The sequence below is a fragment of a genome, unplaced genomic scaffold (assembly GCF_019419815.1).
Source record: "Pyrus x bretschneideri cultivar Hongxiangsu unplaced genomic scaffold, Pyrus_bretschneideri_v1 Contig11, whole genome shotgun sequence".
NCBI classification, from domain to species: Eukaryota; Viridiplantae; Streptophyta; class Magnoliopsida; order Rosales; family Rosaceae; genus Pyrus; species Pyrus x bretschneideri.
The window spans coordinates 4,991,230-5,004,795 of NW_025999402.1; the positions used below are offsets into that span (position 1 = coordinate 4,991,230).

At 38.2% G+C, this 13,566-nt stretch overlaps 1 protein-coding gene across 3 annotated transcripts; it reads right to left on the reverse strand.

Annotated features, from left to right (window-relative positions):
- Positions 1-4,299: 4,299 nt before the first annotated feature.
- Positions 4,300-11,685, reverse strand: LOC103939449 (phospholipid-transporting ATPase 1). Of its 3 annotated transcripts, XM_048575637.1 has the most exons (11): positions 11,167-11,685; positions 11,031-11,083; positions 10,826-10,928; positions 8,691-10,661; positions 8,033-8,372; positions 7,012-7,804; positions 6,711-6,834; positions 6,259-6,478; positions 5,443-5,901; positions 5,038-5,343; positions 4,300-4,747 (listed from the first exon to the last, which is right to left on the reverse strand). In XM_048575637.1, the coding sequence occupies exons 4-10, from the start codon at positions 10,411-10,413 to the stop codon at positions 5,142-5,144; spliced, it is 3,861 nt and encodes a 1,286-aa protein (XP_048431594.1). In that variant the 5' UTR covers positions 10,414-10,661; positions 10,826-10,928; positions 11,031-11,083; positions 11,167-11,685; the 3' UTR covers positions 4,300-4,747; positions 5,038-5,141. The 3 variants fall into 3 exon arrangements, with proteins under 3 accessions (XP_048431594.1, XP_048431590.1, XP_048431597.1); XM_048575633.1 differs by lacking the exon at positions 11,031-11,083; XM_048575640.1 differs by lacking the exons at positions 10,826-10,928; positions 11,031-11,083.
- Positions 11,686-13,566: the final 1,881 nt, after the last annotated feature.

Consider the following 13,566-nt stretch of genomic DNA (forward strand, 5'->3'; position numbering starts at 1 on the left):
AAGCTAAGAGAACATGTCCCATGGTACTTGTGTCGGACGACGAGGCACCCTGAGTACGAGTCAACAAATTCTGACCAGAGGCACTGGGGCTAGGCACGGCTTCCTGAACAGTGGGTGTAGCCGCAGCAAGGGAGGCACGGCCTCCACTGGACCCGGCTGCTCCACGCTCCTTGGCACGCAATTTTTTCTTTAACTCTGGGAACCAATCAGGCACTCCATGCTTAGTAAAGCATGTATCCTCAGTATGACGGGTTTGTCCACAAAAATTACACTTCAAATCATCTTTATTTTCGCGGTTGAAGGGACGAGAATTTAAAGATTGATTAGAATAATTACTAGAACGATTTGTACCAGTCGGCCGAGATATCATTGCCATGGACGGCAACCCTCCTTGAGTGTTACTTCCACCCATCATGGTAGCATGTCGTTGAGCTTCACGTCGAACAACAGAAAACACCTCCTCAACAGAAGGTAAAGGTTGAGTACGTAAAATATCACTACGCACTTTATCAAACACATCATCCAATCCCGCCAAAAAAGCGTACACACGATCAATCTGAATTTCTTCTCGAAGCGTCTTGAGATCCACAGCACATACCATCCGGATTGGTCTCCGCTGATCTAACTCCTGCCAAACGGACTTGAGATCAGCATAATACACACCAACTGGCCGACCCTCTTGACGGAGTCTGAATGATTTCACCTTTAATTCATAAATCTGAGAAATATCTGACCCATCATAGTAGGTCCGAGCTACCTCTTCCCACACTTCTTTAGCAGTACGTAGGTGAATGAAAAAACCCATAATAGTAGGTTCCATGGAGTTGATCAACCACCCTTTTACTATTGCATTCCCTGTCTCCCACGTCTCATACTCAGCACTAGCCTCAGCCGGCTCCTTGGTACTCCCAGTCACAAAGCCCTTCCTACCGCGTCCAGCGATGTGCATCTCCAAAACCTTGGACCAAAGAGGATAGTTTGATCCATTTAACTTCACGGTATTGGGTACAGCAGACGCATCACTCTGAATAACGATAGGATTCACGACTTGATTATTGGTTGAGTTACTGCCCTCTAACCGCATCACGCCACTGCCTCCTGAATCCATTCGGTGTTGCTCACCAAATCACCAAATCAACCCAAAAAACAACACGATACTACGTACACGCAACCACACCACACAGACAAAAAACTGTGCAGAGAGTTCCAAAACGATACCACACAGACAAAAAACTGAAGCAGTACAAACGGATAACCAATTCTGATTCGTACACAACCTGCACGGCAGCAGCCCCAAGTTGCAGAAAAAAAAAACCAGCAAGAAAAAAACAGCAATCTGTCCACAATGGTATCAGGGTATTGTGCTGCACAATCTGTCCACAATCTGTCCACAATCTGTCCACACGGCAGCAGCAAGGTATTGTGCTGCACACGCAGTCTGCACACACAGCAGCAGCAAACTGCACACACACAGTCTGCACACACAGTCTGCACACACGGCAGCAGCACACACGCAACCTGTTTTCTGCAGAAGATTTGCAGAAATAAGGTCAACCAAGCACAGCGGAAACGAAAAAAAAAACTAGGGTTTTGGCTCTTGATACCAAATAGAACTTTTACGGGATAATATCTTCTATTACTTGTTTTGAAATATATACATGTGCTATCATAGCTTTACAAGGAAACAAAAACATATACACAAACCTACTTAATAAAGGACTCCTATTATTTACATTCCTTATTTTTCCTAATATTGACTCACGCTAACAGTAGTTTTCTTGCTTACACACCCTTGCAATGTATTATGCTCTTGAATGAAGTGGACCTCATCACAGTGTAGGGACTCATTGTCTTTGTCAAATGATATATGAGTTTGTTTGGAAATGCTTTTAAAATAATTGAAAGCGTTTTTGATAAAAATTCAAATGAATCCTAAAAAAAACACTTTAAGTGCTTCCTGCAATAAGTCTTTCAAAATAAATTTCATCAAAACGCTTTTAGTCATTTTAAAAGTATTTTTAAACGAGCTCATATATACTTATCTCTTGTATAAAGAGTTATATAAACTTTTAATTTTTGCGTTTTTAATAAGTTATGACATAAAACCGAGCGCAATGACATTTTAGGATTCATATAGCCGACTCCACTTAGTAGAATAAAATTTTGTTGTTGTTTTTAATAAGTATATCTGTTTTATTGACAAAAAAAAAAATTATCTCTATTTAGAGTGGAATTTTGCAAATAAGTAGAAATGGTTCATTATTTTATATTATTGAATATACTTTTTGATTGTGTCAAAAGAGCGATCCAAAGACCTATTAATTCTAATCAAAAGGCATTTTTTGAATTTAAGCGTACTACGCGTGACTACATATTTTCTTAATCACATTATTGTTAGTCCATTGTGAGGCTAAGTCAACCCCCTTTTCTTTTTATGTAGATAATATCGTTTGTTAAAAAGAAATTATTTTCACTCTGTCAAGGCTCGCTGCCAGGCAACTCCAACAAGCCTTTTACAAATTATAATGAATGATGGTGGTTGCATTTGGATGCTGACTGTAGAGTGTGACATCAACAAAGTTTCATGATCATTGAATCTGAAACCGAAACCAGCTAGCTGTGATGTTATCCTGTACGGAATAGAAAATTGGACCAGTTGCTGATATGGCAATGTGAGCACATTTGTTGCTGAAAATTCCAGTCACCCAAGAACACGTTCACACTGGTTTATATTTTTGTTTTTGTGGAATCAAGTTATAGTAATTTTATCATGTCAACAAGAAGGAACGAGTCGTTGCATGCCACTTGATTTTTTTTAGTATTTGGAAGATATGGTTTGTGATATAATGCCAACAATTGGTCAATACAAGAAATCATTTTTATACCGTGTCTGCTAATTTGATTAGAAATTTTAAGCAAACTTACCTTTAGGCTTTAGTTGTTATCTAGGTCCATAGGAACTGGGGTAGATTCTTTCCAGGAAACACCGTCAACAAATTTCAAAATAAAACCCGTTTAGAAATGCTTTTGTGGAAAGTACTTCTACTTTTAGTGCTTTTGTTAGAGGGTGAGTTTAATTAGTGCGGTACTTATTTTATAGAAATCAAAACCATGGCATCGATGTATTACACTCAATAATTGGACTTATTCTACTGAACTGAAATTTTCTGATTCACGCTAAGAAAAATCTCTACTGAATAAAGTGACAAAGTGAATTCTTTTTCTTTTCTTTTTTTCCCTAAAATTACATAACTAGGTCATGTGTCATGATAATAACTTGCTTGATATTAATTCCACATGGCGTTATATGCCAATGAAATATAAGACATGTGGAGACAAGTTTCACATGTCTTTATTCATTGGCAAAAAACGCCACCGTGATGGTGTATTGTGCCGCAAAGTCCTTCTACATGTGCCTCTCTATTCCTTCCAATAAAATTTCTCCACTAAGATCATCTCCAATGCAAGGACTTCAAGTCCTATTTTTAGGTCCAGTTATAAGGCAAAGCATCTATGGTTAATGCACATGAGATTTAAAACTCATATTTGGTTTCAAGGCAAAATGAGACCCAAATTTGAGTTTCAATATGAGATTTGAGCCCAAGATGAAGCCTATGCCAACTAGAAAAAATGTTCTTAATTTATAAAAAAAAAAAAAAAATGAGATCTGAATTTTGAATTCAATCATCTCCAATGCACAAACCCAAATTATTAAAACTCAAATATGAGTTTTTAGTCCAATAGTTGAGTCTTACGACTTTGGGTCTTTGCATTGAAGAATAAAACCAAAATACATAAATATACCACCTTGGACCCAACTATAAAAATATTGGTCTAAAATTTGAGTCTTTACATTGAAGATGCTCTCGAAATTAAACTCAAAATTTCCTACCCTTTCTTTTTGGGACCGGCAGGTGAAAACACTCCACCCTTCCCAAGACCAGGAAGATTCGCAAAGAATCAAACCCTTCCTAGTCGACCCTTCCTAAACCATCTCGTGATTCACCAACATCAAGAATCAAACCCAAGATGTGCCGTGTAAACTACGTTTTTGAAATTCATCCCTCCAATTACTGGATCACTCCGTGTTGGTCCTACCCATTCTTAAGTAGGTGCCTACCATACGGCAAAAGTACTTTATAGACATCCACTAGCATTTTTAAGTTTTTCTTTTAACATTATAGTAAACCTTCGTTATCCAAAAGCCTAATTAGAGGGCAAAGGATGATTTAAGGCATCTCCCCACTAACATGTGAGAAAGATTAGAACTAGCAAATCAGCAAAAACAATTGGGAGAACTGACAAGAAGTCTTTCCTTTTTTCATTTTATATGTTAAGCCGTAAGAAGAAAAAAAAGGCAGATCTGATCTCTACACACACCTATCATATACTCTGGTTTTTCTTTCTTTTTCCCTTTCCTCCCTCTCTTCCCCTCTCTATGCACTGCATCATGACAAAGCTATTACACAACCATCTAAGTTTTTCACTATTGTCAGTGCCTGACGACATCAAAAAGTATTCGACAAGTTGCTTGAGGTTCCTCAACTCGGGTTTCTTTCTTCTTTCTCTTCCACCTGATTTCCCTTCCCCGGCGAGAGTTGGCCATACGAGTTTTCTGTACACGCCAAGCACACTCCTTTGGCCTAGACCATCCACCTTCCGGTCTTCTTGTCCCTTGACGGGATACTCCACTCTTTTGTCAAATACCTACGATTTATTTTGCATGTAGTCAGCCAATGCAACTCATCTGCAGAACGAGAGGAAGAAACATCAGTAGGGTCCAGCAGAATCTCACAACTTCGGAGACAGTTGCATCTAATTAAACCCAATGCGAAGTTATGACTTGGATTTTACATGTACGATAACAAATTATAGAACAAAACGTTCAGTCGTGGTTTGGACACAAAGACAGCAACTCGTTGCTCACAAATAGGCTTGGCTAATGAAAATTGCTTAAACTATTCTTCCATGAAGGCAAATAATGGAATAAAGATTACTGTACAATTATTTTGTGTCTATAAGAAAAAAAAAGCTCACCTTTGATATTTTATAACCGCATGCCACTGGAAAGATGTACGCTGGACAAACAAAAGGGAAGCCATCTCAGAATGAAAATCTGTCTCGAAGCCTGGTAATACATGTCAACTTGAACTGTCGTCTTGCTTTGAGCTCAAATGTTTACGTTGCCTATTTAAAACCTCGGCTTCCCTAGCTATCTGGATATCCGAAGGCCAAAATATATGATTTACAACTTTGAACACAAAGCGAGGGAGCAACGCGACAACAGTTATAAGCAAAATGGCGATCCAATATGTGGGAGACTTTGCCAAATGGTATATAGTCCTGCACCCAAAAGAAAATGAGGGGGAAAATCAGATCAACATTATAAAACAATATAAGTTTAAAATCAGAAAAAGAAGAGCAGAAGTCAACGAATCTAACCAGTAATTAGGAAAGACAGGTATAGAATCCAATACCACCATACAGGCATATGTGATAATTATTGAACCCCATACTGCGATTTGAGTGATGAATACCCAACGATGAACGTCCATTGCCAAATGCACATTGACAAGGACAACAACTGCAATCGTCCATAAACTGCCCATGCTCCATATGTCTATTGAGCTATCCTTATAGGTGAAGAGGGGTACATAGAAGAGAACAAGACTCTGCCATACGGTGTCAAGCATTGTGATCCAGAAGAGATGTAAATTGTATGCCTCATGTCTATGGCCAGCACCATAGAGTTTTGGATATTGTAACAGTGTCCTGTGGCTCAAGTCTTTGTCCAGTATACCAACAACAATTGTGGGGAGTGAAGTATAAATGACAGAATAGAAAACACTACTCCAATCTGTTAAAGCAGAAGTTGTTGAAAAAGCAGTGGACAATATAAACCTGCAGATAAACACATAAGCATAAAACAATCAGCATCGCTAAAAGTTGCAACATGTAAACTCGAAGAAAAAAATGATTCTTTGGCTCAATACAGCTTTTGGTGTCCTACGCATAATGTATCAATGCTTTGAATGCACAATGAAAGATCTATCTTAGATTTTATTGTGACAACTTATAATAGATTTCAATCTTGAAAGAGTGCTTTGCTATGTAACTGAACTTAAGAAGATATCGTTACACAAATGTTCAACTTCATGTTCATACATCACATTTGGATTTAAATAAAAATAATAATAAAAAAAAGATGATGCACGTGCAGAAAGCTTCTATGAAAATAAACCAAAGAACAAGGCATACCAAAATAGCATCAGTACAAAAACTGCATTGCGGTAGAAGTTGTACAGAATCATATAGCCAACACGCTGATAATTCCAGTGACCATGCACCAAAAGTAATGTTTTCAAAAACCGAAACTGTCCCATAGCAAAGTCTGAAGCCATCACAGCTTGACGTCCTTCCTGACCACAAATTCCAACTCCAACATCCGCCATTTGGATCATTGAAACATCATTTGCCCCTAAAGACATGTCAGTGATCAGAGGAGGAAAAGAGGTGGAGAACTTAAAACAAAAGTAAAGCATAGTGTAGGACCACAGTTTGCACATAAATAAGAAACAGTAAACTCAGAATATGACTTGGTTTTGCATCCACTGTCATGCAGGATTGCATAAGAAAACAACAAAGCCAATATGGACTCCACCCCCTCCCAATCAGGCAAATCATAGCAGAACTATCAATGGATAACTTACCATCACCTATAGCCAATGTCATGTCATCCGTACGAGTCTTGATCAGATCAACAATTCCAGCTTTCTGCAGAGGTGCAACACGACAGCATAACACAACACTACAGGATGTGGCAAGGTCGAATAGCTGTGGAAATAAAAGACATAACCAAGTTAATCTTCACCATAACGTGAATCCAATTCAACAGTATTATGGGTACAGCTAGAAAACTGTTTAAAACGAAAGCAAGCAATCGGCCACTTATAAACAAACAGCATAACAAACTGCAAGCTAATTGTTCAATAGATGGAAAGCGGGACTTGCCTCTAACTCTAGTTCTTTCTCCAGAATGTATACCAAGCTGTTCCCATCTATTATGAGTGCTAATGGTGCGTTCCTTTTTCCTTCTTCCTTCCCTCCATTCCATTCAGGCACACAGGATGTCTTTGCATTGCCAGGTATCTCAAGGTAGCCATTTTCAGCATTTTTTTTCAGTTTGAAACTTGGGTCTCTTTTATTGGACGATTTTACACCATATTTTGCCATAGAATCAGCCAAAAGATTTCGGCATTCATCCTCAGAAGTTCCATTTATAATGATTTGTTGCATATCTGCTGTCAAGAGTTTGCATGATAGACCAATCGAAATAGCTGTCTCTTGCTTATCTCCAGTAAGAACCCAAATCTTGATCCCTGCTTGCCGGAGAGACTCAATAGCTTCCGGCACACCATCTTGTAACTTATCCTCAATAGCAGTCGCCCCAAGAAGCTTTAAGTTGCATTCGATGAGAGCTGCTGTTTGACGTAATTTCGAGGAACGATCAGTCAACGAGGTACTTGCATCTTCATACATGCTTTGCCACTGCTCAAGTTGTTCATCTGTAAGATCCCTGGCAGCAACCACAAGAGTACGTAAACCTTCTGAGGAATATTCATTCAGATGGCTTTGAGTTGAACGCGTCAGATGATCATCCCTTTCAGAGTCATTTGCTAAAGTGCCGAACATAGTAGTGTCAGCACCTTTCACCAAAACCTTTACAGTATTGTTTGGAAATCTGATAACAACGGACATCCTTTTTCGCACGCTATCAAACTCATGCAGACCCAATACATCCAACCTAGAACCACATACAAATAAATTAAAAATAAATAATAATAATTATCAATAAGAAAAAATCATGGAAGGATGTTAAAGTACTGCTACTATAGCACACTCAAATACAACGTAAGTCGTCATTAATGTGATTACATACAATCCTTTTATATTTTAATGATGTAGAATGGACATTTATTGAACGAAGAAAGGTGCAAATAGAAAATAGGAGCTGAAATGAGCGACTCCCTACCTTAGTTTCTCACCATTGACATCCATAACAATGTGCCCAGATGTGCGCTCAAAAAGCGTATATCCATATGCAGAGGCTGCAGAAACTAATGCTTGCTCATCAGGAGATTCCCCCTGATAGTCAATAGCTTCTACATCATCTAATTCACTTTTTCCGCAACTGGAAGATGTACCATTACTGACAATAGGAACCACAGTATTGCAAGCAGCCAATGTAAGAAAAAACTCATGTGCAGCAATCCTGTCATTTTCACTTAAGTCTTTGTGCAAAAATTCCACAAGCTCATTATCTACAGAAATTTCGCTTTTGAGCTTCCATCTCTTTCTACCTAATCCTATTCCTGTCAATGATCACATACAATGAGGGCTTGTACAAAAAGGAAATCTGGATATGATTTATGAAATGAAAGTATCGTCTATATTCAGAAAGCAGACAATTCAAAGCAATTTGAAACAGTTTTCCCTCTGAATAGCAATTTTAAAGAGAAAAATAGTATTGCAAACACTAGCATAAACTAAGAGCACATTAGTAATGCTTTTGCTGTATGTTTTCTGTTTTTCATAACTACACAGAAAGGAGGAGGGGCACTTATGATGTCTTGCAAATAAAAACTGTTTTCAGTAATTAAAAGGAAGAAGGTAAGCATGACATGTTATACCTGCAACATTTGCTTCCTGCAAAGAGGTCCCAAAACTCCTCCCAAATATGCTTGCTCTTCGGAATTCCATTTTGTTCTCGGTAAGTGTCCCTGTCTTGTCTGAAAAAATATATCGTATTTGACCCAAATCCTCATTAATATTCAACGATCTGCACTGGAACCTTGAGCCAGAGCTACTGTCAAACATATGCCTGTCTTCGATCATGAAATATGACTGGCCCAATCGAACCAACTCCATTGTAATATAAAGAGAGATTGGTATCATTATCTGGAAAACTATGATGGAACTCAAAAAGGAGAAAAAGATCTCCATAGGTATCCCATAAAACCTAAAGGTTTTTCCATTCTCTTTCCCATCAGAGTAGTATCTTTTCCGGTAATAAGCCAAGGTATCAATCTGACCTTTATGGCGCATGAGCCACAGGCCCATGCCAGTGGCCACAACTGCACACATAACAAAAAGGAAAACCGACAGCCAGAGAGTTTCCCTATTCATGTAGCTTTCCAGTTTACTTCTCTTGGAAGGAGAAGCTGCACTATTCAGCATTGCCTTGGTTTCCTGTCCAGCATATACCACGACACCAATTGCCCAGGCTGTGTTCTTCAGCTGGCAACCACGCAAAACTATATTTGATTGACTCAGGGGAAATTTATGCCCATTAAACTCCATGTTGGCAGTGAACTCATAGACATTCCTATTAGGTTGTTCACATCTGATGAGCCCTAAAAATGCACACCCTTCACATACAGCTGAAGTTGTTTCCTGCCGCGCATACCTTGTTTTCAAGTTCGACTCACCATCCAAATTCATTGTTTGAATGTAGGCAATTCCACTAGGGTCGCTTGTCCCTAACAAGACCACATCACAAGGAATTGTGTCATCAGCACAAATCTTTAGAACCTCGCCCACTTGAATATGTTTCCATTTCTTCGGTTGAAATTGGCCAGATTGAAACACCAGAGCCTCCCGGTTATTCTCATTCCTGTCTGATCTATGTCTTCGCCAATCTTCATAGCCATCTTTGATAGCTGTGACACAGAGCACAAACAGAAGGGGGAAAAGAGACACCGTTCTTCCAAAGACTGCAAGAGGTGGAAGCTGGTTGAGGGCAGCAATAGCTAGAAAATACAAATAAGCAACCCGATGAAACTGAATGAAAAGATTCTTGGGCAAGAAGGTAATGATGGTGTACTTGCTAGTTCGAATCTCATTCCCAGTGAACTCATATTTGTCATTTGTCCTCTTCGGATCGTTAATATAGATCAACCTTGGATTGTCATCATGCAGCAAGTTATCATCTAACTGCACACTTTTGTGACGGATCCTCTGAGACAACTTTTCCTGAACCCTAGATGAACCCTGGGAGATTTCAAGAGTTCCTGAATTTCTAGTTTCATTATGCAGTTCCATGGCACCCCACGACACCAGGCGTCTTCTATCCCGCGTGGGGTTTTCCAACGGAAACTGCGGCAATAACCGAGAACCGAGTGGACCAGCAAGATTAGTGGAATTTTCTAAGGGTTTCTCAGAGCAACCAGAAACAGCAACGTCGTCCTTCACTTCAAGTAAATCACTTTGAGCATCATCATTGTTGTCAAGACTGGAAGAAGAAAATGAAGCATTGGAGGAGATACGGGCAAGGTTCTTAGTAAGAGAAGAGGATGGAACCAGTGGCGCTGATGGAGAATCAGACGAAGACAGCAACGGGTGCCCAGAAGTCATAAATAATTCTCCAATGAGGTCATTGGAGAATTACATATACACTTCACCCCACTTCTAAACACCATGAACAAACACAGCCAATCAATCCAGAAATCCCATTTCCCAAAGCCAGCGTCCGGCAAACACCGATTAAACCCAAAGAAATCAAGCACTACTTGCTTAAAAACCCAGTATCCAAAATCCCTCTAATCCCAAAATTAATGATGGGTTTGCAATTTTTTCAAATTCACGATGTGAGATTCAAGCTCCTGCAAACCGAAGAAACAGACAATGTAGCTCAGTAATACCATCCAGAACGCATATTAAAAGTACACTTAGAGCATGCATTACAGGTACACTTCAGAATCTCAGAAATGCAGAGATGTAACAAAAAACAAAAAGAAGATAAATTGCATTCAGATCAGACACAGACCACCCTTTGATCGCAGGGAGGGAGAATCAAGAGCCCCACAGAAAGCCCCAATTGCTCAAATAACAACAAAGTTCCGCAGATCCCCAAGAAAGCAATGCCAAAGCTAAAAACAAAGATGGAAAAGAAAACACGGTCAATGAGCAATCTGAATCACTGCCCCCACAACCCTAAATCCCAGAAATCAAAACCCAAATCAGAGAAATACCCAAAATTCCCAATCGACTAAGAGCCACATACACCAAAATGCACCAAGAAATTCTGCAATATTCTCATACCAAAAAATAGAAAAATGAAAACCCAAAAATAAAATAAAATAAAAAAACCCAGAAAAAACAACGTACCTCTGAATCCGAATACAGACAAAAGACTGGAGCTTTATCGTCTCGGAATTGGCGAAACGAGAAGACTGAACGAAAGAGCAGGTACCAAATGCCCTCCAATGAACTGAATACGAAATGTCACAACGTAAACACGAAAAGGGGAAATTGGCAGGTGAGCAAAAAGATCAGGGCAATGATCTCACCCTCAGTTTTTCCTTTTGTTTCTCCAGTTTTTTTTTTTTCTAACAAGAAATTCTCAGGGACCGGATCGGGCAAAAGAAAAAACTTAGGTTCGATGAGAAAACGAGATTTAGGGGAGCGATTCAGTTTTGTTTGGGGGAAATTGGGAGGAGAAGGAAGGAGGAGTTGGTGGGTGGGCGGCACGAAAAGTGCGAGAAAATCGTAAGCGGAGGGGAGAGAGAGAGAGAGATGAGCGGCAGAGCGCGAATCTTGGGGCGTTGCCCGGTCACTACTGACGGACTCTTCCTTTCTTGGCTTGTCAATCTGTACCTGAGCTTTTTGTTTGGGGGAAACTGGGGTCGCTTTGTTTTTTTTTAATTATTATTTTTTATATTATATAGTAATTACATGGGGGTATTATTGTCAAATTGTTCTCTAAATTATACACATCAAAATGGGTTTTCATCGTAGTAATTTTCACAATTTCGTTTATTTTTTGCAAGTGAAAATCTATAATGTATGGATAGATATTAATTATTGTATTTATATACGTGTTATAATTTGAGTGAATTTATAGTTAAATATGTAGACGTATTGGACACGTATTTTGGCCCTTAAATCTAGTAAATTTGTAATTACCTAACTTTTTAAAAAATATTTCTTAAAAAAGTTTATGCCAACGGGAGACTTGTTTGTCCTTCCACTTACGATTAACGAACTTTAATGATTCAAACATAATAATTGAAACCATTTTCTTTATCATTATCTAAAGATTATAGATGCAAAATATTATTTAATTTGAAGATCTTTTAGTTGTTCATATGCATAAAACAAAAAGACAGTTCAACATGAGAATGCTACTTGTTACCAAAATCGTTGATTAGTTTAACACGTATAAATAAATAAATAATCTCCAAATTGAATGATTTTTTGTAGATATGATCGTTAGATAATGATAAAGAAAATGGATCCACTCATTATGATCTTTGCATAATGATAAAAAAAAAAAATGAACAATTTCAATTATAATATTTGAATGATAAGGGTTCGTTAAACGTAAGTGGAAGGACAAATAAGTCTCTCACATAAGACACAAACACTATCCCTTAATAAAATTGTAAATTTCCTATATCATTGTTGGATATTGTGCAATATAGAATAATTAGTAAAAGGTCCATTTTCTTGATCACCTCCCCCTACCAAAGAAAGAAAGCAAGTTAAGCAACCAACACACTCAACCGAAAGATAATACAATGTTCGTTGCTCTGTCTAAATTTTATTTTTATTTTTTTTTATAATACTTAAAATAGCAACTTACGTACTAAAACGACGACATTCGATATTGATAAATATAAGAACATGCATAAAAAACTAATGGGTGTTTTTATACTATTGACATGTGGCAGTACACATGTGCTATACAAATTATTTTACCATACTCTGCATTTTTCTTTTTCCAAATGCATTGTAAGCCTTTTTGTCATGCATATATCAATTCCACGAGTTTTAGACATCTGACGTAGCTACGATGGTGGTATGTGTGGACGGAAAAGGATCCTTGTCGATTTTTTTTTTTGGGGATATGGGAAATTTAGTAATTATGTCGGTTCATCATACATCATGTGATCAGTTTTTGTTATGTATTATTTATATTTAATTTAAAATTTAAAATTTAAAATAATTTCTGATTTCTAACCGTACAATGTACGATGAACGGACATGACTATGGAGTCCCCTGAATCCCCAAAAAAATAATCCAACAAGGATCCCTTTCCCATGTGGACGGCTACATTTGCTTCCAAATTTATCCCAACCCCTTAAACTTTGGATTTAGTGAGAACGAGAGATTTATTAGTGCGTCAATAATCCAGACATATACGTCATACCATAAGTTTTACATAAGTAGAGATAATTTTTATTTTTTTAAGGACATACGATGTACCGTCTCGTGTTCTATGTACATTTAGTGCATCCCCAATAGGGGCTTTATCCTCCTTGAGACTACCACATTTATAGCTCTAATGAAAATTTTCATCCCCAATGGGCCAGAAAATGGGGCTACATCTACCACAAGGGCTAGCAACTTCAATCCTAAAGTAGTAAGAAGTTAGGCTACATCTAGCCCCAAAAAGTAAGGGGACCACACCAAATTGAGGACCCAATCTTGTTTTTTGTTTTTGTTTTATTAGTTTAGAAATGGGTGAGCCACATTTTTAATTCCAAAATATGATTTTAAGGGTT

What these genes read in the sequence shown, in the direction of transcription:
- LOC103939449 (XM_048575640.1), bottom strand. Translation starts at nt 10,413, where the DNA reads ATGACTTCTGGGCACCCGTTGCTGTCTTCGTCTGATTCTCCATCAGCG. An exon ending in GACATTGGCTATAGGTGATG is followed by an intron (nt 6,479 to 6,710) that starts GTAAGTTATCCA and finishes ACATGTCTTTAG; the next exon opens with GGGCAAATGATGTTTCAATG. An exon ending in CCTGTCTTTCCTAATTACTG is followed by an intron (nt 5,344 to 5,442) that starts GTTAGATTCGTT and finishes TTTTGGGTGCAG; the next exon opens with GACTATATACCATTTGGCAA.